Source organism: Lissotriton helveticus, chromosome 4_1, assembly GCF_964261635.1.
Source record: "Lissotriton helveticus chromosome 4_1, aLisHel1.1, whole genome shotgun sequence".
Lineage (NCBI taxonomy): Eukaryota > Metazoa > Chordata > Amphibia > Caudata > Salamandridae > Lissotriton > Lissotriton helveticus.
Window position 1 is genome coordinate 248,059,766 of NC_136063.1, and position 27,980 is coordinate 248,087,745.

The window sequence follows — 27,980 nt, forward strand, 5'->3', positions numbered from 1 at the left end:
CCTCAGTTAAATAATCTGCTTTTGACAGTATTGTTACAAATGGCATAGCGTTTATGTTGAGTGTTTCCCACTTTCTCATTACAAGTTAGAGGAAGACAATATAGAGGCATTTCATTTAAAGTTTGGAGGTTTCAAATCAAAATATGTTAGATTTCTGGGTGGTAGGGCAAAGTGGTAGATGGTGGTCCGTGCCGCCGGAGTGGGGGGGCCCCCTCCATGTGCTTTGCAGGGGGGCCCCTTCAAGTTTCGTTACGCCACTGTCTTCATTGTGGGTTTAGATGCCTTGTTTTTAGGGCTCAGGCTCAGATATACTCACATTTGATGCGGTGCAAGGCAACAAGATAATTTGCTATGGTGCATCAAACGGTGGGAGGAGGAAAGTGCCATGAATAATAATATATATGGTACATTCCTGCTCTTTTTCTCCCATGGTGCAGTGTGGATGCCTAGCTCAGCACTGACACCCTTTCCCAATGGTGCCTACTTTACGGTCAGGATTCAGTGGCGGCTGATACATGTAAACAGTGGTGGGTGGGTGGAGGTGGTGCAGGGGGAGCAGAGGGGTCAGAGGTGAGCACGGTAGGGAGGGAGCCTCGAGGGGAGAGCGGAGTTAAAAAAAACGTACCTGATGCTGTTTCTGCCACCTAGCTCTTCAGTTCTCCGATGCTTTCTGGGTCCCAGCAGCCCCTGGGCCTGCATCAGAAACTCCCTGTGCAATCCCTGCGCTGCTCTCAAGCATGAGAGCAGTGTGGGGATTATCCTGAGCGGCTGGTCTGATGCTCGGCTAAGGACAGAGAGTCTATGCTGTTTCACCAGACCGGCTGTTCAATACAACCGGGTTGGAGAAAGCCAAGTCTGGTGAAACTTAAGTGGAGAAACCTAAGTGCACATGTGTGTTTGGCCAGCCTGAGACGGCCGGCCAAACACACATGCGCACATACAGTGCCGGAACCAGTCATTCTCCCTCCTTCGATGGCCCCACTCCTCTCTGCACATACGGGCAGAGGCAGCAGGTGAAAAATAAAATGATAGTAAAATATAATTTTATTTCTCACTTGCTGGCTCTGAGCCAGTGGGGCAATGCTCCTCTGCCCTTGCGGAGGAGCCGCTGCTGCCAGGATTGTTTGTATGCAGGAATGGACCCCTTTCATTGTGTGCTACAGAATGCAGCACAAGTAGAAGGTGGAAATAACGAGGAGAAAAAAATATATTTATCCTTGTTATGCCTCACCTGGGAAGTAGTAGAATTATGAAGGATTCCTAGGTTTACTAGTCTTAGTAACCTTGGGTGGATGCGTAGGAACAGCCACGATCCATCCATGGGACGCATTCTGCCTGCATAGTAAGTCAAGGCAGTGACATGCGCTGCCTAGTGTTACACCAGATTTACTCTGCCACACAAGGTCGCTCTGCGTGGCAGAGTAAACCTAACTTAAGTGCGTGCATCGCCTTCCATCGCCTTGCATGGGGTGAGTTGTTGAAAAGTTTCATCACTTCATCCATCACCTTGTTGTGTTTGCTAAGTTTGTCTCAAGTGGCCAAGGGTATGCCCATGAGTGGTGATACCCCGAAACCGGTCCTAAGATGCTTGTTTCCGGTCCATGTAGGACCTGATCTGGCTGTTCGGGCTGGACTGTTCCCATGAGGAGCAGGGCCAAAACTGATTTCATATTGCTTGTTCCAAACTGGGGTGGCATAGTGTGCAAATAATGCATTAAACCCAGATCTATTGACTTGAGTTGAATGATTGAAAGGTGTCAGCACTCCACCCATCATCTTATTGTGCTTGCTAGGTACACTGGTTACAGCCGTCTAGAGCAAAAGGTGGTCCACTCAGGTAAGGGAGGAGCGTTCTATGGCATACACTGGCTTCAGCAGATTGCATGAGCCCTGAACTGGTTCCATCAGCAATCAACAGACGAGCAACTCTATGGCATGCAGTGGATACAGGACGACATAACATACTATCTCTAAAAAGTTGTTTTAGGAGCAGTGATGATTCACACCCAGAGTGAATTCTGAGTCTACCCAGGGGAGAAAGATGGGTAAACCACAGGCATGTACTGAGTAGAGGCAGTCGGGCTGCTCAGTCAAAAGGCTGCTATAGGGCTGAAAAGCCCACTAACAATCAAGACAATGCAAGACTAACAAATGCAGAAATTCACAAGTCAAGGAGGCTCTAGTGTCTTGTGAGTTAGCAATGATGGAACACTTTTGGCTCCTGATGGACTCCTTGGAGCTGTGACGTAGGTGTTAGAGCAGAATGCAATGAAAGCTGATTTAGAATGTTGATTTAGCAGTTACACGCAGAAGAACAATAAATAAATAAAAATAAAGATGAGTAATAAGCTCCGTGTGTGGCATAGTTATCTCCGGGTACCCTGGCTGGGAAGACGCTACATAAACTATGGCCTAATGCACAGCTAATATACATAACTTTCACCTTTTTGTTATTGAGAGTTGGTACTGTAAGAGAAACGTCATACTGTGCTTGATAAGGTTGACTCAGGATTAAACCAAGAAGTGCACCGGTTACAGGAGCAAACGTAATAGTATAGAGAGTCCGTCCAGGAGAGACAGAGAATCTGCCCACTGTGGGCACTGGTTACAGACAGAATAAATACCCTGGTCCAGGTCCTAGTATCGATCCCACAGATAAGGAATCCCTGCATTTGAAGGAATAACATCTGTCCTCTTTAATAAGATATAGAACTCACTGAAGTCAATTTTTTATTGCAGCAACATCACTTGATCTTCGGGAAAGATTCCCTATGTGGCACACCCGGCGAACCTGATTCTTGTTTAACAGATTTTTTTATTTCATGTTATACATATTTAAATGGTGAAAATCCTGCCATTGATTGACATTGCATCACTGGTCAGTGCTGTACCTTCCTGGTGGGCTTTGAGGATTTGATCACAGCCTCAATCTGATTGTGAATTGCACCAAGTAGTTCACCGTAGGATATCTGCGGGAGATGACTGGCTGTGTTCTATGAATGAATGAATGAATGAATGAGTACATTTGTAAAGCGCTGCGTTCACTCCAAGGAGCATCTTGGCGTTAGCGGAGAGCTTTGGAACCCTGAGGTGGATAAATCTTAGCAAGAACGTCGAGAGACGGGGCAAACTGATTGGGTGTAGCCAGAGGTTACTTAAATGCTAAATGGGTTATTCGATTACGCATTGCTGACAATATTGTAGGTGAGTTGATTAATAGAAGACGAATTGTGTGATGCTGTGGTGCCTTAATATCTATATGCTGCTTAATCCGGACTGTGTTGTGTGGTTGTTATGCATTTTGCTTGCTGTGTAGCTTCAGAACCTTTGCCAGCTACCAATAGGCTCTACGAGAATCACACGTTTTTGTTTCCTTAGTATAAAAATATTTGGCATGCTCTGTGCTTCAGGTGAGGAGGTGATCTGGGCACGGGGCATGATTGGGGAGAAACAAATAATTCTATTTTATAAAATTTTATTGAGAGTGTTTGGATTAGGTACAATGCCCTGATGTTGGTGAGTTACACCTGGAACAGCAATCTGTACTTAAAACTGGCAGACCAGAATGTTGCTTACACAAGGCTCTCTTTTGATGCATTGTCTTTTAATGTTTGCTTTCGTCTTCTTTTAACCCCAGGTGGACGTTTATGGCTTTGGAGCAGACAGTAACGGAAACTGGGGCCACTACTTTGAAAAAAAAGAAAGTACTGGAAAAAGCGTTTTTCGAAAAATAATTTTCCATGATGTGGACTTTCAGGCAAAAGTGACAGAAAGTTTGAAATTGAGCAACAAAATACAGTTCTTCTCGGGCAGATGACACCTGTGATACAGGAGGACATTGTCGACTAAAGCGTTTTTGTCTTGAGAGAAAATTGACAGCTGGGATATCACAACCACCTCTGAACGAAAACTATAGTGATAAAAAGAAGACTTGTAGAAGGGAAAAATGCAGTCGGAGAATTCTCGGTTTCAGGAAATGATCACAAAATGTGGGAAAAAACTGTTTGTTGATTGTTGGCTGATTTATAGAAATTAGCTACCGCACTACAAACACGACTCTTTGAATCCCTTTCAGAAGCAATAACACAAAACAGCAGCTGTGTTACACATAGTGTTGTGTTTTTCTGTTTGCTGCTCTACATAGATGCTGTTTTCTAAGGAGTTCATAGAATTTGAGATGGATGTGCACAGGATTAAATTGTAAGAAGACCTGGAGTATTACAGATGATCTGTGCACAGAATATTTCCCAACACGCCACGGTCTTCAAAAATAGGGGTTCCTGGAGGAATGGAAAGATTCATGTGCTGTACTCAACATACTTACTCCTAGCAAAGCCAAATAAATGCAGCAGACTACGGTTGCAGCTTTAACCCTGGCAGATATTTGATGGATTACCTCAGAATAGTTTACATTAGATTTCTACGTTTTTTGTGCAGGTAACCATCGGATAGCCCTCGTCATGTTATCTCTTGATCCGTAGCTTGCAATGGTAGTCTATTGTGGTCCATGGAGATGAGGGATGTACTATATATGTGCAGCGCTCAAGGTGGAGGGTCCATAGTCCATAGTGATTGGAACGAGGAAATGAGTGCTTGCAAAAATGCATGAAAAATGGAGTGAGTGTGGCAGCCATGTGTCCAGATAGGACTAGACTTCAAATGGGAAATGCTACTCTATAAACTACCACGGCAGGTGTAGCTAGCATATGCCAGTTCTAAAAGCTGAAATTAGCTTATCCAATAAGGCTGTATTCACACGCGTCACAGAATTTTTGATTGACTGGACATAGTATAAGGCGAATTTGAATTCGCCTGTTGGGTTGCTTAGCATATTTGTGCCTACTGTGGAACTAGAGCACAGGCCGGCTCACAATTCTTGTGAAGACTACTTGTGGTGCTCCCAAGATTTAATATGAAGAGTCATTAGCCTACAGAGCCTTTTTCAAATTGATTTATTTGTATTTATTGTTTTTGTGTAGAGTTTGCTTCCGAACGCAAGGGGCACAGGGAGCTACGTGAAGGGAGCAGGGGTAATTGAGACTGATCAACATTTCAGAACCACATGCTTGACAGAAGAGATAGGTCTTCAAGCATTTGTTCTACTTTCCGTAGTCCACCTACAGACACAGAGACAGTGGGGATGATTTCTGAGGAGCCGAGCCTTGTGATAGCAGGCACCTCTCAATGAAGTTTATATTACCACTCGTGCAGCAAGCGATGGGTCTAGGACTTTGCCTCTTGCACCAAAACAAGTGCTTTCAATAGGTACTCTTCTGTACACAGCTTTGTGTACAGTTCGGAGGGATTGGTCAACCACCTGCTTGATTAATAGCTGGTAGGGGAATGACGGCATCCCATGTTCAAGTCATCCTAGATGGAAGATGAGGTGGACGGGTACGCTTAAGGTTCTTAGGAGCTTTCTTAACTTCTGTTCAGGAGGTCAACATGAACTCTACAGTTGTAGTCAATGCATGAAGGGGGTTACTGCAAGGAGAGGGATGCTTCGATGAAGGGTGTCTGTAGCATGAGTATTTGACAGAAGCAGCAAACACAAGCTTGTTCTGATTATTATTCAAAGCATTAATATTTTCAACCCAAGCACAAACAGGAAACATGCTCATAGCCCAATGCTGTGAGAAATTAATTGGAATATTCTTCTTCTATATAAAGCAAACAGTGGAGGGAGTTTTACTGTTAGTGAACATTGAAATAAATTATATGTTCCATTTCTCCCAATTCAGTTCCTGATTTACGCCAGATTAGAACGTGGCGAAGTGACGGCTAGGATAAACAGAAGCTTATCACTCGCCTCTCATGGTGAACAAGTAAACTTCTTTGTTGTCTTGGTTCTTTTAAGGTTGTTAAGCACATTATCACTGACTGTCCACGATCGATTTAATTTCTCATGTGTGAATCAGATGACTTTGCCATTCCATTCTTTACCAAATCTTAGTTGTCTAATCACAATATGAACGTGTGTGAGGCCTCCAATCTATACATACATTACACATTCTGCAAATTGTTTTTTGTAAATTGAATACATTGTTGTTAAAATGGGCCCTGCTGTGCCAATTCATTTGCAATATGCAGTTGAATTGTGTGTCGCATTACAATGTCTCTTTTAAGTGTTAGGTTATGAATTGTTTCTGAGGTCAAAGTGCCATTTCGATAACACTACAATAATTTGAACTAGATTTGTCAAGCACAGTTTGTTCCACCTGCTTCGTCCTACTTATAAAACCCAAAGAAGTGGGTATTATTTAAGCTTTAAAAACAACCAATTTGCAAGACGCCTTGGTTCTTGTCAATCGATTAAAAATATAGTTACGAAGAGTACCGAATTATTCCCTTACAATAGAGCAAATATTCTGAGTAAACAACTACCCTGCTTGATTCACAAACAAAAGCTGTAATTTACCATTATAGAATATCTCCTACGATTAGGCCAAATTTCTAACTTTTATGGCATTCGCACAGGCTCTCCGGAGTACTCATTGAAGTGTACAATATTCATAGTAATATTAATATAAAATTATGAATATTATATTAACCCCTTCGACGCTTATGACGAGCTCAGCTCGTCATGAAGCACAGTGAAGCTGTGCTCATGACGAACTGAGCTCGTCATAACTGCCGCGGAACGCCCACGCGGGGCTAATTCCCCTCCTGTGCAGGCGTTCCATGGGAGTGGGCAGGGTCGTGATAAGCTCAGCTCGTCATGAGCACAGCTCCACTGTGCAGCATGACGAGCTGAGCTCGTCACGAGCACCGCGGCGCCTTGCGCAGTCCCTCCTCCTCCCCGCACCGCAGGGGAATTAGCCCCGCATGGATGGGGTTAATATTCATGCGTGTGTACTACAATGTGTAAAATGTACAGATACAGAGTTTCTGTAGGTGAAAGATTCTTCATTTGTAAATCTGACACTAAATAGTTCTCCTCGAGGACAAACAGCTTTCCCTCCATCCACATCAAATGCAAGAATGTTCCCTCACAAATCTACCCTGGAAACGGGCTTATTCGCCCCCTTTATACATGTAAACTTGCCTGAGCTTGCGGTGCAAGAAAAGTACCTCCAGAGGGTATGTGAGTACATATATGATTGTGGGTCTTCACCATCTTTGTGCAAACATCGTTTCGTAATAGAGCCCAGAGTAAGGTAACCGCGTTCCGAAATCACTTTAGTGATAAATTAATTAAATTATTTTTTGATTCATTTGTTTTATTCAGTTTGTTTGGGGGTACAGTTGTACATTTGAGATAGTAGGATGGTGTGGGCCTTACCAAACAATGCATTTTTGTGTTTTCATTGTAGAAATAAAACAAGCTGTGTTACTAATTTTCATAAACGTAGTCAGGTATGGGTATGACGCCTGACCCATGGAGCACTATGCCTAACGCCCACTTCAAAAGTGGTACAAAAGGGGGTGGTATCACTTCAGCAACAGTGCCCACATCAGGATTTGATACTCTTGTTAGCTGTTACAGATAAGTAACTTTCTCCATCTCAACCTGGCCTTTAAGCAATGTAGAGCAAGACCCCTATATCCAAGCAGATACCCACATTCCTCCAAACAGACTGGGTAGAATTGTGCTGTTGATCTGTGTTAAGGTATTGTATAGCCTCCATTCGGTGTTATCAAGTCAAGATTAAAACCATAGTGGCCTTTCCAGTCAATACGTTTCTTTGAGAGCAAGGATTTAGGCATTTTTTTTATTTATTTAAAATGCTGTTTCTTTTGGTGCATTTCCATATGTTTTCAAAGACTATTTTGTTCAGTTTTTACACGTGCCTTTCTATGTATTTGTGAAAAAATGTATAGATTTTATAACCAGTAAAACTTTAATCTATTTGCTAAAAGACAAAAAAATAGAAATCAATTTGCAGCATTACGTTTTGTGCACACCCAATATTATATTAAAGAGCTACTTATATTGAATTGAGAATTCAACACATGCAATACGGACTGTTTTGGCTTCTAAATTTGTGGTGAAATTTTGGTGGCCCACACTGGTGAAATTAAGTAATAACCTGGGGTCAAGTTTGACAGGTTATGAGATATAGGTTTTGGGATTGCCCCTGTTTTCTTGCGGTTACTATACTCATTTTAATGTTGTCAGTCTCCAGTTCTCTCAAATCAGTGTCCAGATATTTATTACGGTTATCTTGATCACTAGATACTACATACCAAGGTACCCAGTATCTTACATAATTACACAATTGTACGGATAATTTTCACTTGATTTAAGTGAGCGATTATCTTTTTCTCTTTCTAGAATAAAGTGTTTGGCTCAATTTAATACAGAGGATTTATTAGCATATCAATAGAAATTTGCTGAATTTGTTATTTTTTCGTGAAGGAGTTAAAAACCATAAACCAGATTTACCAAAGGTTAATGTCTGGTTTTCTATAGTCTTAAGAAGGAAATACAGGCGTAAGTCTTTCTTAAGACCAGAAGATCCCTAAAAACCATGGCTATCTTTCCTAGCTAGGGAGAGTCTTGCACACTGTTTGGCCCAATGATTTCTTGGTTGAAGCTTTTGTCCCAGTGTTCTCTGTAGCTGACCTCAGCTGGCACCGAGGTAAGGCAGAGGAATGAACATGAGTTACTAAAGGCCATAAAGGGAAGGAAAGGAGAAGAAACATAAACAGGCAGTCAGATAAACCCACGTGAAGTAGATTCTAGGCGACAGCCTTAGGAAGCCTACAGGAGAGGGTGCCAGATTGCAGTGATAGGCCTCAAATCTGGAATTAGTGCTGCAAAAAGGGAGAGCAAAAAGGAAAAAGCCTCCAAAAATGTTTATGCAAGAGCGGCATTCCAAGACTGAAATACTTGGAATGAAGTTCTGAAAATTAATTACAGTGAGGCGAAACAATGTATTTCACGATTTCCTTATTTTCACCTGTTGTGACCCCTGTTTCCAACCAGGACTGCTGATCTTTCCGTTTTCTACAAGGGGAAGTAGTACATTCAAAATACCAATTTTCATACTTCTTTTTTTGGCTATCTCCCCTTAAGGTGGTGCACAATAAATTGCCAAATATTTTACTTTAAAAAAATAAAATTCTGCAAGTGTGACCATTGTCCACTGGGGTACAGTTATAGGCAGAGGTCATTCCACTGACATGACGCTCCAGTCAGTACCTCTGAAGGTCTGCCTACTTGGGGCGGATTTGCTGAGGCAGACCACTCTCAGTGTCTGCCATGCCTGGCAAGAAAAATTAACACTGCCCACCACTTGTAGGGGAAAATCTCCCTGTGGGTATGAGACATTTTTATTTTTCAGAAACAAACCCTTGAATTGTGGGCTTGTTTCTGAAAAACAAAGAAGTTTGCGAAGTGGGCTGTAACGATATGACAGCCCACTCAGCATTCAGTCTTGCCAAAAGCACATCTACTTCACCAATGGATACACTTGTGTTAAAGAGTTCCCCATCGACACAGTAAAGAGTTATACGTTGGGTGGGTTGTCCTCCATAGGGAGCGGTAGTAAAGGTTACAGAATATTCTACGTTCTATTATATGACCTGCATTTTTGGACAGCATGTTTATCCCTCAGTTACAGATATTGCCAAGATGCCATTTTGCTAATTATCCAAATACAGCCCACATTGCCATATTATCAGACTGAATAAACTATGCACTTAAAGTAGCTTAAACATGGATGTATTTAGGTGGTAAATGGTACTAATGAGATGAAACATTTGCCCAGTTGCGGTGATTCCCAGGATCAAGAAGGCCAGAAGTGGCGGTAGCCTCTTCTCACTCAATGCCTCCAGACTATGGAATGCCCTCCCACTGCATCTACGGAGCGAACCAAACCATTTGAACTTCCGAAAACAGTTGAAGACCTGGCTGTTCATATAAAAGCTCAGACCCCCTCCCCTTAGCCCCGCACAGCGCTGGGATGCCTCCGGGTAGCCATGCGCTATACAAGTAACAATACAATACACTTAGTGCTAGCATGTGCAAAATTTCAAAATAATAAAGTAACTCTATCATAAAATATGCAGCATTATACTACATAACTTGCCTTTGCTTGCCTCATAATTCCACCCTGCTGCATAATTTGGTCTTCTCCTGACGCATAATTCCAGTGACCCGGACTATGGCAAAAGGCAAAGGTGGGCGAGACACCAAATTACCAGGGACAGCGGAGCCAAGGGTCTGTTCTGGCTCTTAAGAACCCATACACAAGCCAAGCCTTGAAAAAATGTGGTGTGTCAATCATGCAACACAGATTATGTTAGACTATAGTAAACTATCGAAAGCACCTCATGTTAGTACGTCAGATTATGTGCAAAGTATTTATCAAACAAGACCTGAGAATCGTTCCAGCTCCCCCACCACCTCCCCCCAAAATACAGTGCTATTAGTGAACTAAAAGGCAAGTCAGGGGTTTTGTACAGAGCAAAGCCTGAAGTCATGTATTTGAAGGTGTATTCTTTGTGATGATAAATAAAAAGGAGGATTGGTTTAAAACTTTTTGCCTATACTTTAAGATGAATGTTTAATGTAGTTTTTACAGTTTTTTGATCAACATCGACTGGAAAGTATTGGAGCTCTTCATTTGAGTATCAATACTGGAACCTGTTTCCAGGGCCGGCTTTAGCACTGGTGGTGCCCAGTTAGCGCCCCCCAATGACCACTACCGGCACAGATTCCCTTACAACCACCCTTTAACAGGATTCAAAATGTAACACCATACTTGAGAGTTCTCTGTAATAATAACAATTGTTTTCTACCCAAACAAATCTTTTTTGCAACAATAAAAAAATGGAAGACTGGGGAAAAAAGTATAACACTCTAATATATAACTTACAGTTTGCATGCAGCGCTTTGATTACAGTTGATAGCTCGCTGTTCCATTTTAGGATTTTAACTTAGAAACTGCAAGTAACTGAAGAATACCTCTAACAAAAGCAGTAACCCACTGAGCTACCTTCATAAATACAGGTCTGTGATGTATGGTACACGTCCTTTGCATCAGGCATATTAACCCATATTAACAATGATAACAACTATGCCCCTGCACTTAGACATTTGTGGGATGACAGATGGTAATTGTAAGAGGAAATTTATGGTTGACAGTTATTATATTTTTGTACAAATCCAAACATGTAAAACATCTTCGAGAAAGAGTTCATATTCTTGAGTGTGGGTAATATCAGTAGAAACACTGTTCGTTCATAGTGTGGATACTTCAGTTTATTTGTTCCAATTCGTGGCTTACGAATTGGAACAAATAAACTGAAGTATCCACACTATGAACGAACAGTGTGTCTACTGATATTACCCACACTCAAGAATATGAACTCTTTCTCGAAGATGTTTTACATGTTTGGATTTGTATAAAAATATAATAACTGTCAACCGTAAATTTCCTCTTACAATTACCATCTGTCATCCCACAAATGTCTAAGTGCAGGGGCATAGTTGTTATTGTTTAATTTGAGTTGATCATCCTCACGGTCAACGTTTTGAGCGGTTTAGAGGTAACACCGCCCGCCTCATTGCCTAGACTCCTTAAAAATTCAGAAAGCACTTTGCGGATACTCAGGAAGTGCGCCCACCTATCTCTGGAAACTAAAAGACCTCTTAGTTGTTTTCACCATATTAACAATGAGTCAAAACTTTCACTAGACAAAACTCCGATCTCACTCCAAGTAGAACATTAATCACCGAAGCTATGTAACATTTTTATTGTGGCTAGGAACGAGGCAGAAGGTGCTTTTTAAACTTTAATATACTTACCCTAGTGCCGGCCTCGCAATCCTCCCCCAGTTCCAATTTCAGCAACACTGGGCGTAATGACACGTCCACACCCTCTCATTGCAGTGTGAAACACATTCACATAGGATTAGTTTCACACTGCCTGCTAAGGGCCTCTTGGAAAACTGTAAGCAGCCCCTTTGTAATTTAATTGCTGTACTGGGCTTCCTGGTGCGCCTCCCGCTTTGAAAAGGGACGTTTTGACGATACCCTTTTGTTATGTATTCTGCTTCTCGAGGGGAGAGCGCACTCCCACAGAGCGTATGGGCGCTGTAGGAAGCAAGTCTGCATTCGGGCACACACGCGCAGCCTAGAGACAAACATAGTTCATCAGTAATGGTGGACGCGGTTTTGATTGAGCAGGGTGGACGGCGTCCACCCTGAAAAACCCTCGAAAATAAGTGGGGGAATGCCGTCCACCCGCGTGGTACCCCGACTCGTGCCCTGGATGGAGGGAGAAGGGAGACAGAGAGAGGGCGGGAGGGAGAGGGAGACAGAGGGAGGGTGACAGACAGTCGGAGGGAGACAGAAAGAGGGAGACAGAAAGAGGGAGGGAGACAGACAGATGGAGGGAGACAGAGGGAGAGGGAGGGAAAGGAAGAGAGAGTGAGACAGATAGACAGAGGGAGGGAGACAGACAGAGGGAGGGAGGCAGACAGTGAGAGGGGGAGGGAGGAAGTGAGAGGGAGACAGAGGGGGGGACAGAGGGAGGGTGACAGACAGTGGGAGGGAGACAGAAAGAGGGAGACAGACAGAAAGAGGGAGACAGACAGAGGGAGGGAGACAGACAGAGGGAGGGAGACAGACAGGGAGACAGAGGGTGACAGACAGAGGGAGGAGGGAGACAGACGGAGGGAGACAGATGGAGGGAGAAGGGAGACAGAGAGAGGGCGGGAGGGAGAGGGAGACAGAGGGAGGGTGACAGACAGTCGGAGGGAGACAGAAAGAGGGAGACAGAAAGAGGGAGGGAGACAGACAGATGGAGGGAGACAGATGGAGGGAGAAGGGAGACAGAGAGAGAGACAGAGGGAAGGAGACAGAAGGAGGGAGACAGGCATATGGAGACAGAGGGAGGGAGAGAGAGACAGACAGATGGAGACAGAGAGGGAGAGGGAAGGAGTGAGACAGTCAGAGTGAGTGAGACAGAGAGGGAGTGAGTAAGACAGAGAAGGAGAGAGAGGGATAGAGACAGTCAGAGTGAGTGAGACAGAGGGAGACAGGGTGAGAGGGAGGGAAAGAGAGCTAGAGAGAGGGAGGGAAACAGAGAGAGTGATAGAGAGAGAGATATAGTGAGATAGAGATAAAGAAAGAGAGCGAGAGACAGATGTGTGTTTGCCGGGTCTGGTGGCTCAGTGGACGAAGGAGTCCGCTGCAGGGACCTGTGATCCACCTCATGGTCACAGTTTTTTGTGTTGCTCTAGCCCCGCTCCCTCCCTCTCCCCCTCGGACACAAACCACACTGTAAATGTGGCCCCCGAGAGAAAGTTTGTGAGTACCCATGCTCCACATGAACCTTTATTTAAAGGGTCGATCTGGCACCCCAATCTCGTTATTTCACAAAGAGACCACGCGCCTGTATGTGACTCTCTAAGCCTTTCACTCAGATGAGTTCAAATAACGTGGTGAATGCGGGCAGCGATAGCGCCTCGATGCCAGCAGCCCTCGTTAAACCGCAGGAATAAAGAACGCGAGAGTCTGCTCCACAACGAGCAAAGAATCGTGGGCACATAACAGCGCCACTCTACGAGTGGGTATGTATGGCTTGGGCATTTTAAGAGCGGTGTTTATGAGAGAGGAAGTGAAACGGTGCAGATGCCGTAGACGGAACAGCGGAATCCCCTCTGCTGAGTAAAGGCGGGTTCACTCCTGTCAGTGAGTCATCAAAGCCCTCTTATCAGCCTAATGCTCTTTTGGACTGGCTCAGTGGCTCTCCCCTCCCAGAGGCTCACTTTATTTTATTTTATTTTATTTATGCGATTTTATATAGCGCGAACTTTACCCGAAGGTGTCAGAGTGCTTTACATAAGAACCAGTTGAGAAACATAAGGACTTAGGATTACATGCGTTGCATAAAGGATAAAAACAGAAAAAATTGCAAAAGTACAAGATGTAAAGTCACACAAGGAGGAGATACAAATGGATATACTCTAAGAGTCACATAGGAATGGTAGAGAGTACAAAGGTCTACTGCATATACTAGTGATTAGAGTTATCTTTATATACATAGGGAAGGGACACTTGAGGCTCCCCTAAGGGGGCCCGCCCCCCAGTTTCAAGATACCTGCCTGTAGGCTCACACCCTCGCCTCTCCGGATCCTGCCACCGGCTGTGAGTTTTGCCAGTGGTGTCTGGGTGAGGCGCCCCCTCCCAGATGAGCGCAATCTGCCATCTTCCTTGGCGGGGACTTCCTGCCCTGACCCTCGCTGTGCATTCCCTGCTACTTAGCTCTGTCCATGGAATGACTTCCGCTGGCACTGAACTTGGGGCACTAGTGGAAATTCCAATTGGCCAGTCACAGACGGTTTCTGCTGATCTCACTTGAGACATATAATTTCATTAACTGCCAAACAGGGGATTTAGTTTGTTTGCAGTTGCATGTTTGAAACTTGACAATTGTATTCGTTGGAGGCAGTTGGTATTTTTATTTAATCACAATAATTTTGAATTCAATATTCAGCATTTATCTTATAGGTCACACTTGGCCGCAGGAGAATCAATTTGAACTAGTTAGCACTAGCAGATACGCCCAGGCGTGCCCCTCCTGTCAAGATTCACTCATTGGGCGTCAGTCTCAAGAATTAAAACACATTAGTTTCTTAGGAGTGTGTGTGGATGAGTGTGTTAATAAGTATACATTAAAATGCGTAAACAGGCAGTTTAAGTAATTATCCTTAAAATGAAATACAACTAAGCAGTTTTCCATATCGAAGTACATTCTGATGGCAGCAATGTAAAATGCCCCCTCTTCACATCTACATACGGTGATTTCTGTAGATCCGATGGGGCATATTTACAATAACAGGCGCATCCCTGCAAATCAGCAGGGATGCGCCAGTTATTGCGCGCCACAGCTCCGCCATCATGGATGCGCCGCATTTACAACGCGGCGCACCATGGTGCAAAAACGGCACAGATGCATGATGCATCTGTGCCTAAAAGTGACGCATTGCTGGAGTTGCCTCGCAAGCGCGATGCAGCTCCAGCAATGCTCCGGGGGCCCTATCTAGTTAATGCTGCGTCAATCCTTACTCGTGCTTCAAGCAGGCGCAGGGTTTTGACGCAGCATGGGCCTAAAAGTGACTGAGTGAAATATTGTAGATTTCACTCAGCCACTTTTTAGGAGACGTTCCTGTGCCGGAACCCCCCCCCCCACCTGCACAGGAACGCCTACATGTGGCGCAGGGCATTACAACGTGACGCAAGATGCGTCACGTTGTAAGTACCGCCGCACCATGGAGCAGGATTTGCGCCGCTGCTGCGTCACAAAACTGACGCAACGGCGGCGTAAATGAGGCGCAAGGGGCTTGTAAATCTGCTCCGATATGTTTAATTAAGGCCATTTGTTGGGCGTTAGTTGTGGTTGAGGCAGTTGCGATAGAGTCAGGCAGGCAACGTGTAATTAACAGATACAAGGCTGGGTGTGACCCTGCTGCTTCTCTTTTTATGCATACCGGGTGCTGTCCTCGCCCTTGAGGTTTAATTTGATGACGAATGTAACATATGGGTCTCCTCACCCTGCTCCCGGGATGACGCACAGCTTTATTCACTTTTTCTTGTGAAATATTTCCCATCATTCGTAGGTGGCGAGCGAGGTGATGAGGTAGTTGGTCAAGAGGGGAGGCGTGCGAAGTATCTGGCAGGTCAGGGTGAGTCGCTTCAAACATTTCCTAACTTACGTGTCAAGCACTTTGACACAGCGCTCCGGGACCCGATTTGCCCTTCACGGCTCAGAGCACTTCTGTTGCATTTGACACCTACCTGTGAACGTTCCTAAAATGCCAACTCCGAGCTGCCTCTGGACACTGGTACCGTGGAGGAAGGAGCTAGCCAACATCCGCTAACACTGTGAGTTCCTGCCTGCTCTCCCTCCCCTGTAACTTCTGTTAATATATATATATATTTTTTTAACTTGTGCGCTTTTTTTGGCAGCGCCTATCATCTGTGACCACTGTTTTTTCCAGCGAGTACGCCTGTGTCGTCTGGTTGCTTTCTTGGCCTGTAGCCCCTGCTAAGAGGGTGATCTGGGTTCAGTAAGTACTACTGTGGGGACTTGTGCGCCTTTTTGGTAGCGCTTGTGATTGTGACCACTGTTGTTTGCAGTGAGTACGGCCGTGGCTTGTGGTTGGTTTCTGGGCTGTTGCCCTTGTTATGTGGGCGATCTGGTTACAGTGGGTACTTGTGCTGCCTTATGGCAGTGCCTATGATTGTAACCACTGTTGTTTGCAGTGAGTACGCCTGTGTCCTGTGGTTGCTTTTTAGGCTGTTGCCCTTGTTATGTGGGCGATCTGGTTACAGTGGGTACTTGTGCTGCCTTATGGCAGTGCCTATGATTGTAACCACTGTTGTTTGCAGTGAGTACGCCTGTGTCCTGTGGTTGCTTTTTAGGCTGTTGCCCTTGTTATGTGGGTGATCTGGTTACAGTGGGTACTTGTGCTGCCTTATGGCAGTGCCTATGATTGTGACCACTGTTGTTTGCAGTGAGTACGCCTGTGTCCTGTGGTTGCTTTTTAGGCTGTTGCCCTTGTTATGTGGGCGATCTGGTTACTGTGGGTACTTGTGCTGCCTTATGGCAGTGCCTATGATTGTAACCACTGTTGTTTGCAGTGAGTACGCCTGTGTCCTGTGGTTGCTTTTTAGGCTGTTGCCCTTGTTATGTGGGCGATCTGGTTACAGTGGGTACTTGTGCTGCCTTATGGCAGTGCCTATGATTGTGACCACTGTTGTTTGCAGTGAGTACGCCTGTGTCCTGTGGTTGCTTTTTAGGCTGTTGCCCTTGTTATGTGGGCGATCTGGTTACTGTGGGTACTTGTGCTGCCTTATGGCAGTGCCTATGATTGTAACCACTGTTGTTTGCAGTGAGTACGCCTGTGTCCTGTGGTTGCTTTTTAGGCTGTTGCCCTTGTTATGTGGGCGATCTGGTTACTGTGGGTACTTGTGCCGCCTTATGGCAGTGCCCATGATTGTGACCACTGTTGTTTCCAGTGAGTACGGCCGTGTCCTGTGATCGCTTTCTAGGGCTGTTGCCCCTGCTTTGTGTGTGATCTGGGTTTGGTAAGTACTACTGTGGGTTTGGTCGCTGCAGTGTTTTCTTGGATGCTGTTGATTTCTGTGAGTCCTCTGTGGTCTCTGGGTGCTCCTGTGGTCCTTGGGGTTTTTATATTGTGAGGCGCTGCTGTGGGTGATGATGTTGCTGTGGTCAGTGAGTTGAGTTCTCTTACGGTCTGTTACTTCTGTTGTGGTTCTCTGGAGCCGCTGTGACCTCTCAGGAACACATATAGTTGAGACAAACAAAGGGAGATTTGGGGACTGCCCATGCAACGGTCTCTTCGATCCAAGAAGCTCGCCTCCATGGTCTTCTTCAGATACCCCTCAGTAGCAGTAGTATAATTGCTATGTATATGGTGAAGTATAGCAAAGCCGCATTCTATATGTGCTGGAGTATGTACAGCACGCAGCATAGCACCGACAGACGACAGAACTTGCTGGCAGACATATTATGACCTGGATCTTCGTAGACACTGAATATAGTGCAAGGCAGGTCTGTCCAATTATATTCATGTTTATGGGCGAACTTTTGTGTCAAACTGAAAACGTGATGTACCGACCTTTCTGCTGTGTCCTTTACTTTTACAGAAGGCGATAACTTTGGCGTCAATGGCGTCCTTGCCATGCAAATAAAGCCAACTTGAATGAAACGATTACAGTATTTGTAGTTCTGGTTTTTTATGCTTACAAACTCCATAACTCACTGAAATGGCATCACTGCAGTGAAGCGTGGCCCATCATTCATATGAACTGTGAAAGAGTTGGGATTGGTGAGTTTGAAATGAGATGCACACGGGTTGGCATCAGGAGTAGTTCTGCTAGCGGTAGTACCAGGAGGTTTACTACTCCTAGCAAGAAGAGTAACTGGATTAAAGCACTTATTATCATGGTACTAGCTGCAGAAGGGCTCGTAGTATTGGTAGGTGTATTAGCAAAGCTGGTGGAAGTACTTGGAGTAGAACCACTAGCCATGTTTTTACAAGTAGTTGTACTTGTAGTACTGCTAGGAGCTGCAGTAGTTCTACTATTTTATTAGTAGTAGACGTAGCATTACTGTCAGTAATATCGCTAATAATAGTATAGACTTTGTAGTGCTTGTTTTAGTATGAGCAACTCTACTATTAATAGTACCAATTAAAAGTGCTAAAAGTTACAGCACCAGCAATACTTCCATTGCAAGAAGCAGTCCTGTAGGTGGCAATGGCACTATCAGTAGTACTTTTACTGTCACTAGTACAAGAAGAAATAGTAAATACAGCTTGAGGAGTTGTAGAAATGCAAGTGCAGAAGTGGCATCATTACTAGCAGCTGTAATAACACGAATGTAGTAGTAGAATTACTAATGATGGTGGTAATATTACTAGTAGTAAGGGACTTTATATCAGCCATTAAAGTGTTTTAATATCCAGCGTAAGCAGTATCACTAAAATCGAAGTCACGGAGATCAGAGTGCCACTAGTACTACCACTAGTAGCAGACACTGCTGGTACAACCATTACTCACAGCAGTACTAGGAGTGAAAGTAACTGCACTGGAGTTGTAGTTTATTTAGTGAACACCTCTCTGCTCTACATGTTCAAACAAGTGGCGCTAAGAACTGTTACTGCAACTCAGGCAACAAAAGAAAAAAAACACAGCAGAACAGACACACCCACGTTTTAATTAGAAGCTAAAACGAACAGAGTGAGCAGGAATAACATACTTTGAACATAAGCCATGTTTCTGGTGGCTGCTGCACGTGAGATGAGCCAAGTCTAAATCATGATTGATTCTGCAGCGCGAGGACACCCGCAAGGAGAGCAGGGTTAAGAATACAGTTCCTCACGCACTGCACAATACCAGTTACTCACACACTGCACACTACCAGTTACTCACACACTGCACAATACCAGTTACTCACGCACTGCCCAATACCAGTTACTCATACACTGCACAATACCAGTTACTCATACACTGCACAATACCAGATACTCACGCACTGCACAATACCAGTTACTCATACACTGCACAATACCAGTTACTCACACACTGCACAATACCAGTTACTCACGCACTGCCCAATACCAGTTACTCATACACTGCACAATACCAGTTACTCACGCACTGCCCAATACCAGTTACTCATACACTGCACAATACCAGTTACTCACACACTGCACAATACCAGTTACTCACGCACTGCCCAATACCAGTTACTCATACACTGCACAATACCAGTTACTCATACACTGCACAATACCAGTTACTCATACACTGCACAATACCAGATACTCACGCACTGCCCAATACCAGTTACTCATACACTGCACAATACCAGTTACTCACACACTGCACAATACCAGTTACTCACGCACTGCCCAATACCAGTTACTCATACACTGCACAATACCAGTTACTCACGCACTGCCCAATACCAGTTACTCATACACTGCACAATACCAGTTACTCACACACTGCACAATACCAGTTACTCACGCACTGCCCAATACCAGTTACTCATACACTGCACAATACCAGTTACTCATACACTGCACAATACCAGATACTCATACACTGCACAATACCAGATACTCACGCACTGCACAATACCAGTTACTCATACACTGCACAATACCAGTTACTCATACACTGCACAATACCAGATACTCATACACTGCACAATACCAGTTACTCATACACTGCACAATACCAGATACTCACGCACTGCACAATACCAGTTACTCATACACTGCACAATACCAGTTACTCATACACTGCACAATACCAGATACTCATACACTGCACAATACCAGATACTCACGCACTGCACAATACCAGTTACTCACACACTGCACAATACCAGATACTCACACACTGCACAATACCAGATACTCACACACTGCACAATACCAGTTACTCACGCACTGCACAATACCAGTTACTCATACACTGCACAATACCAGTTACTCACACACTGCACAATACCAGATACTCACGCACTGCACAATACCAGTTACTCACACACTGCACAATACCAGTTACTCATACACTGCACAATACCAGATACTCATACACTGCACAATACCAGATACTCACGCACTGCACAATACCAGTTACTCACACACTGCACAATACCAGATACTCACACACTGCACAATACCAGATACTCACACACTGCACAATACCAGTTACTCACGCACTGCACAATACCAGTTACTCATACACTGCACAATACCAGTTACTCATACACTGCACAATACCAGATACTCACGCACTGCACAATACCAGTTACTCACACACTGCACAATACCAGATACTCACACACTGCACAATACCAGTTACTCACACACTGCACAATACCAGATACTCACACACTGCACAATACCAGTTACTCACACACTGCACAATACCAGATACTCACACACTGCACAATACCAGTTACTCACACACTGCACAATACCAGTTACTCACACACTGCACAATACCAGATACTCACACACTGCACAATATCAGTTACTCACACACTGCACAATACCAGTTACTCACACACTGCACAATACCAGATACTCACACACTGCACAATACCAGTTACTCACACACTGCACAATACCAGTTACTCACACACTGCACAATACCAGTTACTCACACACTGCACAATACCAGTTACTCACACACTGCACAATACCAGATACTCACACACTGCACAATACCAGTTACTCACACACTGCACAATACCAGATACTCACACACTGCACAATACCAGTTACTCACACACTGCACAATACCAGTTACTCACACACTGCACAATACCAGTTACTCACACACACTGCACAATACCAGATACTCACACACTGCACAATACCAGTTACTCACACACACCGCACAATACCAGATACTCACACACTGCACAATACCAGTTACTCACATACCAGATACTCACACACTGCACAATACCAGATACTCACACACTGCACAATACCAGTTACTCACACACTGCACAATACCAGTTACTCACACACTGCACAATACCAGATACTCACACACTGCACAATACCAGTTACTCACACACTGCACACTACCAGTTACTCACACACTGCACAATACCAGTTACTCACACACTGCACAATACCAGATACTCACACACTGCACGATAGTCTGCATTTGCTGATTAGGGTCAGTTTTGATCTAATTTTATGATAAACAACTAACACTAGAAATGTAAACATAGTCACCTCCTGAACAGCTCTGCCCTCTAATGTGTGATTGACAGTTCCTACGAGCTGTGATTGAAAGAGCGGTGTGAGCAGGTCTGTGAGAGCGGTACATGCACACTCCAGTTGTGGCAGCCGTATGTGTCGCAACACCCTTATGTGCCGTGATTGGTGGCTCTGTAGTGTCGAGCATCCAAGGTTGAGGCCAGTGCACCTGCACACACCTCCACACTGTGATTGCCGCCAGTACTGTACACTCTCCTGACGCCTGCATATTTCTTAAAGTTGTGATTGACAGACTAAGCATCCCATCCCCATTGCTGTCATTGATACCATTGTACTCATCCGTATGTCATACATGTATTATGCTGTCATTGTCAGTACTGCGCTTCACATGCCTATGTGCTGCGCATGTCAGTAAAAAGCCAGTGCATGATGTATGCTGTGAATGCCAGTGCAATGATTCCCATCTCTATGTGCTGCATGTGTCAGCAGCATGCCTGTACATACATGTATGCTGTGATTGTATGTAGTGCGCTTCACATCCCTATGTGCTGAGCATGTCAACAGCATACCTGTACATATATGTATGATGTGCTCCACATCCCTGTGTGGTGTGCATGCACAGTTGCCGTTTATATAACGTGTTCCTGTAATTGCAATCCGAAAAAGGCGATTCATCACTTTAATAAAACCTGTGATTCTTAAGAGACTGGTTATGATGATCAACACGTCTTATCCGTATTTAAACTCGAGTCCTTTCTTGAGTACCGCACGTGACATCTTCTTAATGTGCGTAAATGGTATCCATCGGGGGTCGCCAGTCTGCTTTACGCTAGAAAGCTGATATCGTCAGGAAACTTTTTACTAAGATTACATTGATGCATACTTTAACAAAAATGTGCATACATGATGCTCAAAACATATGATCATGTGTTTGTAATAGTAAATTGCATTTAAAGAGCACTTACTACACGGACTACACCACCTGTGCCTCACACACAGCTCCAGAACCCAAGTGTTTGTGTTAGTCAGAAACATTTTAGAAAAGTGGGCGTGTATATGTGTGCGATCTCGATGTTGTGATGTACATATGCAAATATCTCGGGCTTTGTTGGCCAGTTCCATTTTCGGTCGAGTTTACCAGACAGCCCAAGCTGCCTGGTTGCAAAAGATCTACTATCAGCTTACCAAGAATTTACACATGGTCAGCGACTAGCTGCCGCCTCCCCCCCAATCCGGCACCCAACACCAAGGAACGTGGACACGAGACGTGTTTACTTTTTGGAAGGCGGGCGCTAGTCGCCCGGCCGTATTTATTAAAGTATGAAATTAAAAAGGGTTTTAATTGCATCATCAACAATGAAATACAAAAATCAGCAGGACATTCAGTTATACAATCGTTTTCAACAAGTTTGAGAGCCTGACCTTAACAAAACTCTAATACAAGTTGTTCCTAGCTTAACTAAACATCCTATCTTGATTTTTGTACATTTCTGGCCATATGGCAGGGTCACTACCGGTGTCAGGTCCTACAAGCTGCGCCTTCCCCTTAGAAGTGCGCATGCGCAGTGTTACCCCGGGAATTGCCCGGTCTACGCCCCAAACTCCATTTACCCACTAAAGGAGGGCCCTTACTCTGCGCCGATGGCGTCATGAGTCCACGCGCGCGGGGTGGCTACCAGCCTAAGGAAAGCGTGAACTACTCCTACCCGCGCTCCTTTGCATATTACCTTGCCCCTGGAGTACTGGGAGTTGCCCGCAGGCCCCTCCCCCTGGGCGGGAACCTCCATAGGATGATGCCCGCCCCCTCAGACCTCAAATATGTGCTCACCGATAATGACCTTACCGCATGCCCCATACCTAATAAATACGACGACCTATGGGAAAAAATTCTAAAGGACAGCTACACTGGCTAATAAAACAGTATCCACGCATAGCTAAAGGGAAAAAAGGCCTAACGATACATGGCATAAAATTACAATTCGGTTCACACATGTTGCTCAAAATCACACTATCTACGTATATCTACAAAGGGAAAAAAGGCCTAAAGACACATATCTTCAAATAGAGTTCCCTTCATACACCACTTTTCTACAAAGGAAAAAAGTCCTGACAACAGATCACAAAATACAACAGAACCTCTCTCTCCCGCGGTATATGCTTATGAGACTTAACATCAGACCGGACATAACGCTGTTTAAACTTTGTACCAAGGGATGGTGGGTGGGAAACAAAGAAGCCCCGAACGCGGGGCACAACGTTCAGCGAGGGAGCGTCCAGAGACAAGGGGGTCTCCTGGGCGCTCCCTACCTCTTATTCCCGAGGGGCCGGGTGGCCCCTCCTAACGCCCGCCCCCCCCGACCCGGAACCAGTCCATTGATTCCGGGTCAGGAGGGGCGCCAGCCAATCGGCGGTGGGCCGCGCCCCCAGGGCACGCCCCCACCGTCGAAGGACCCGCGGGGAGAGGGGGTGAGGCGGTCGCCGCGCCGCCATGCGTGCGGGGGGGCCGAGGGCCCCCCCTTTTCACATGGTCAGCGACTAGCTGCCGCCTCCCCCCCAATCCGGCACCCAACACCAAGGAACGTGGACACGAGACGTGTTTACTTTTTGGAAGGCGGGCGCTAGTCGCCCGGCCGTATTTATTAAAGTATGAAATTAAAAAGGGTTTTAATTGCATCATCAACAATGAAATACAAAAATCAGCAGGACATTCAGTTATACAATCGTTTTCAACAAGTTTGAGAGCCTGACCTTAACAAAACTCTAATACAAGTTGTTCCTAGCTTAACTAAACATCCTATCTTGATTTTTGTACATTTCTGGCCATATGGCAGGGTCACTACCGGTGTCAGGTCCTACAAGCTGCGCCTTCCCCTTAGAAGTGCGCATGCGCAGTGTTACCCCGGGAATTGCCCGGTCTACGCCCCAAACTCCATTTACCCACTAAAGGAGGGCCCTTACTCTGCGCCGATGGCGTCATGAGTCCACGCGCGCGGGGTGGCTACCAGCCTAAGGAAAGCGTGAACTACTCCTACCCGCGCTCCTTTGCATATTACCTTGCCCCTGGAGTACTGGGAGTTGCCCGCAGGCCCCTCCCCCTGGGCGGGAACCTCCATAGGATGATGCCCGCCCCCTCAGACCTCAAATATGTGCTCACCGATAATGACCTTACCGCCACAGGCCAGTATTGTTAACCGACGATCTGGCCTCCCCCTCTAGCCCCTATCTAAGGACACATCCTCCTACTCCAGCCCTCTAGCCAAGCCCAGATATTGTCAGCCCATAGGACATTTCCCTCCTCTGTCAGGTGAACCCCGTCCTTCAAGTAATACTTTTGACCCCCAAATGCACCCATGAGGTATTGACTGTAACACGGGGGTTCGGAACAACCTATCCAACCGTGTGTTGATCCTCTTTACCGAGTGATTCAACGCCCTGACTGAATCGCCCCCCCGCCACTGAAGTCGAGGTATTAGTTGTGACCATACTAGTGTGCACCCGGGGCAGGTCCTAGCTATCCAACCCGCTGTTGAGATAATCTCCTCAATCAAGATGCGCCTGCCCAATGTTGCCAAATCGTTCTCCCCAAGGTGAAGTATCACCACTGACGGTGGAGCCCGTTGGCGTGCTAACAGCCCTTGGAAGAATCCCCTAAACTCGTGAAGACACAACCCTCCTCTGCCAAAGAACGTGATATTCAACCCTAACTGTGCAGCCCTTTCTTTCTTGTCACCTGACAGGAAGACACATTCCGCTCGCTTCACATATGAATGACCAACAATCCAGACATTGTTCTTTGTTGTTTCCTGGTCGCCGCTCCGTGCCGATGAATATTGGCGGTGCCCGACGACAAATTCCTCCCCTGCGTAACAGGTCTGAGAAACTGTAAGAGAGCGGAAAAGAGACCAAGCGTGAGTGACAGGTAATCATAGCATGTCAATCCGAACATAACGTTTATAGCAGTCTGACGACCACCTCCCAATTGTCTTCACTCTTTCCACTGGGAGGCCCCCCGCCACCGCCTCAGTTGCTGCCCCAATCCTGAAGGAATGAGATCCAAAATCTCTAGGATCAAGACCCGCTTTTGTAACCCCTATTTCGAACACTCTCCTGAATTGATACCTGGTCAAGGGGCTACCGTCGGCGTGACAGAGCAACGCCCTACTTGCTGAACCGACCAGTAAACTCATGAGTGATTCCACGTGCCTCACCGGGCAGCACGGGTTGGCGGGGGCCCGTTGCAGAACTATGGTTTGACCCCTAGCTTCCTGATCGGTCTTTGATTTCTGGATAATCACCCACATGGTGTCACCCCTTATCGTCACCCCAGCCTTCTGCAAGCCACCTAGTATGTCAGCCTTAGATCCTGCCACAAGTTCACTAATTCTCAGTGCCCCATAAAATGCCAGGGAGAATGCCGCCCTAAAAAGAAGCACTTCCCACTCTGAGTTACAAACAATCTCCAGCGTGCCCAGTAAGGCTGTTAGCCGGGCCAACCCCATGGGCTTCCTCTTATCCTTCTGGTGTCCCTGAATACGACGCCATCCCCTTAAAGCCTTGCGTATCATAAAGGTATTGGTGGGATCCCGGAAGCCCCTAGCTTGGGCGAAGAATGACACTGCTGCCCTATGTCTGGTTGCCGCTGCCACTGAGCGCCCCTCTTTGTGCATCCATTCTAAATAGGCTGCAAACCCATCCTCCTTCGCCCAAAGCACTCCCCACTGCGGCCCCAAAAAAGAACAATAAGACAGAAACGCCCCTTCGTACGCCGTCTTGGTCCTGGGGGCTAAGCTAGCGACCACGAGGTCTTGTAATCTGGGGCACCAATCTGCCAAAGTACCGCTGGGAAGTGTGCTGGCGAGGGGTCTGCTGTGGGGAGATGTTCCCTGAAAACCTGCATTTTGAAGCGAGAAAGGGAGTCAGCAGCATTGTTTAAAACACCAGGGACATGTTTGGCTCTAAAATTAGCATTCAGTTTAAGGCACCGCAGAACAATTTCTTTGATCAGACGAAGTATGAACGGACACCGCGCCCCCTGCTGATTGATACATTCCACCACTGTCATGTTATCTGACCAAAACACCACTGATTGGTTACATAGGTGTTCGGGCCAAACCATCAGTGCCACCCATATTGGAAACAGTTCCAGGAAGCCAATGTTGCCGAGCAAACTTTTCTTTTTTTTTTTTTTTTTTTTTTTTTTTTTACTTTTTGGAGCGAGGGAGCGTCCAGAGACAAGGGGGTCTCCTGGGCGCTCCCTACCTCTTATTCCCGAGGGGCCGGGTGGCCCCTCCTAACGCCCGCCCCCCCCGACCCGGAACCAGTCCATTGATTCCGGGTCAGGAGGGGCGCCAGCCAATCGGCGGTGGGCCGCGCCCCCAGGGCACGCCCCCACCGTCGAAGGACCCGCGGGGAGAGGGGGTGAGGCGGTCGCCGCGCCGCCATGCGTGCGGGGGGGCCGAGGGCCCCCCCTTTTCAGAGGGCTTAAATCCCAGTGCTTACCCTTGTGGCTTTATTGCCACACTCATGTGCTTGCTTCTTATCCAATAGGTTGCCTTGTTCATGTTGTGTTTGTCCCTCCCTTAGAGCATATCCTCTTTTGCCCTTCCACTTCTAACTTTTAGGGGACTACTTGTAGGTCTCACCTACCATTCAGCACAAACTGTCGATTGATAAGAATAACTATTGTCACTTTATAGTGGTCTTAGAGCCGTCCATTGCTTGGTTGAATTTACTGTCACTCTCGTTTGGCTGCTTTTCCTTCATTAGCTTGTGAGGGCTTTTACTCCCGTACTTGTCTTTGCAACTTTCCTGGAACATGGCCTCATTACTTGTGTTTTTCCATTGTTTGGTTTTAAACCACAATTTGTTTCCCCTTTAGGTTTAAGCTTTTATGAGTGCATCCATGAGAGTGCATGTGATTTCCAGCTTTCTCCCAGTCGCTATCCAAGTTGCAGGCTCTCTGTGCTTCTCTTCCGATCCCTCCCCGAGCCCTTCTTCTCTCATATTGCTTCTTCCCGCCTGCTCCTCGTTGCTTTCTCTCACTTGTTGCTTCTTCCCCATTCCCGCCCTCTGCATCACTTCCATCCCCACAACCTGTGTTGCTTCCACCCACCAGCACTCTCCTTAGTGCTTCCCATCACCCATGCCCTCTGTGTTGTTTCCTCCAACTGCGTCCCTTCCATGCTTCCTCTAGCTGTGTCCTTTGTGATGATTTCCCCTCACCTGTGATTTGTGATGCTGCCTGCCAGCCATGCCTACATAAAAAGCTAATGCTCTACTTATTTTATTTAAATGTACTAATCAAGCTTTGTAAATAACATTAAAAAAAGCACTTGTGTTACTTTGTAGAAGCGCGCATGCATGGTGCTCGCTCCTACAAGACGATGCAGCCGCCACATCATAGCACCTTTTTTTTTGTTTGTTTTATTTTGCCATGCTGCACAGCATCAAGATGCTGTGCAGCATGGCTAAAAACTCTTGGCAAAGCCAACAGGTCCTAAAGGCAATACCTATTGGCTTTGCTCAGTTTGCTCCTTTTGATTAAGTACTCGCTGAGAGTGCATGTGTTTTTCAGCTGTTTCCCTTATGTGCTTCACTCCACCTGCACTGTGTTGCTGTTTCTCGTCTCTGTGTTCGTCTTCCCTATGTGCTCCATATTGCTTTCTCTTGCCTATGTGCGTATGTGTTTCTCTCCCCTGGAGGTCCATGTTACTCCCGCCCACGTGCATCTCCCTTCACTCCTTGTT

General features: G+C 45.7%; 2 protein-coding genes across 5 annotated transcripts in view; both read left to right on the plus strand.

The window, feature by feature from the left end:
* The window catches only part of LOC144828496 (CMP-N-acetylneuraminate-beta-galactosamide-alpha-2,3-sialyltransferase 1-like), a 363,670-nt gene extending 355,711 nt beyond the window's left edge, over positions 1 to 7,959 (plus strand). For all 3 annotated transcript variants that reach the window (XM_078686718.1, XM_078686717.1, XM_078686716.1), the window contains one exon: positions 3,638 to 7,959. In XM_078686718.1, coding sequence (XP_078542844.1) covers positions 3,638 to 3,817 — 180 coding nt within the window. In that variant the 3' untranslated portion in view covers positions 3,818 to 7,959. The remainder of the gene's footprint in view (positions 1 to 3,637) is intronic.
* Positions 7,960 to 15,457: 7,498 nt separating this feature from the next.
* The window catches only part of LOC144828502 (CMP-N-acetylneuraminate-beta-galactosamide-alpha-2,3-sialyltransferase 1-like), a 289,516-nt gene continuing 276,993 nt past the window's right edge, over positions 15,458 to 27,980 (plus strand). Inside the window, exon 1 of one of the 2 annotated variants that reach the window (XM_078686726.1) lies at positions 15,458 to 15,838. The gene's annotated coding sequence lies outside the window, so the exon portion shown is untranslated. The remainder of the gene's footprint in view (positions 15,839 to 27,980) is intronic. The other variant, XM_078686727.1, reaches the window with a different exon arrangement.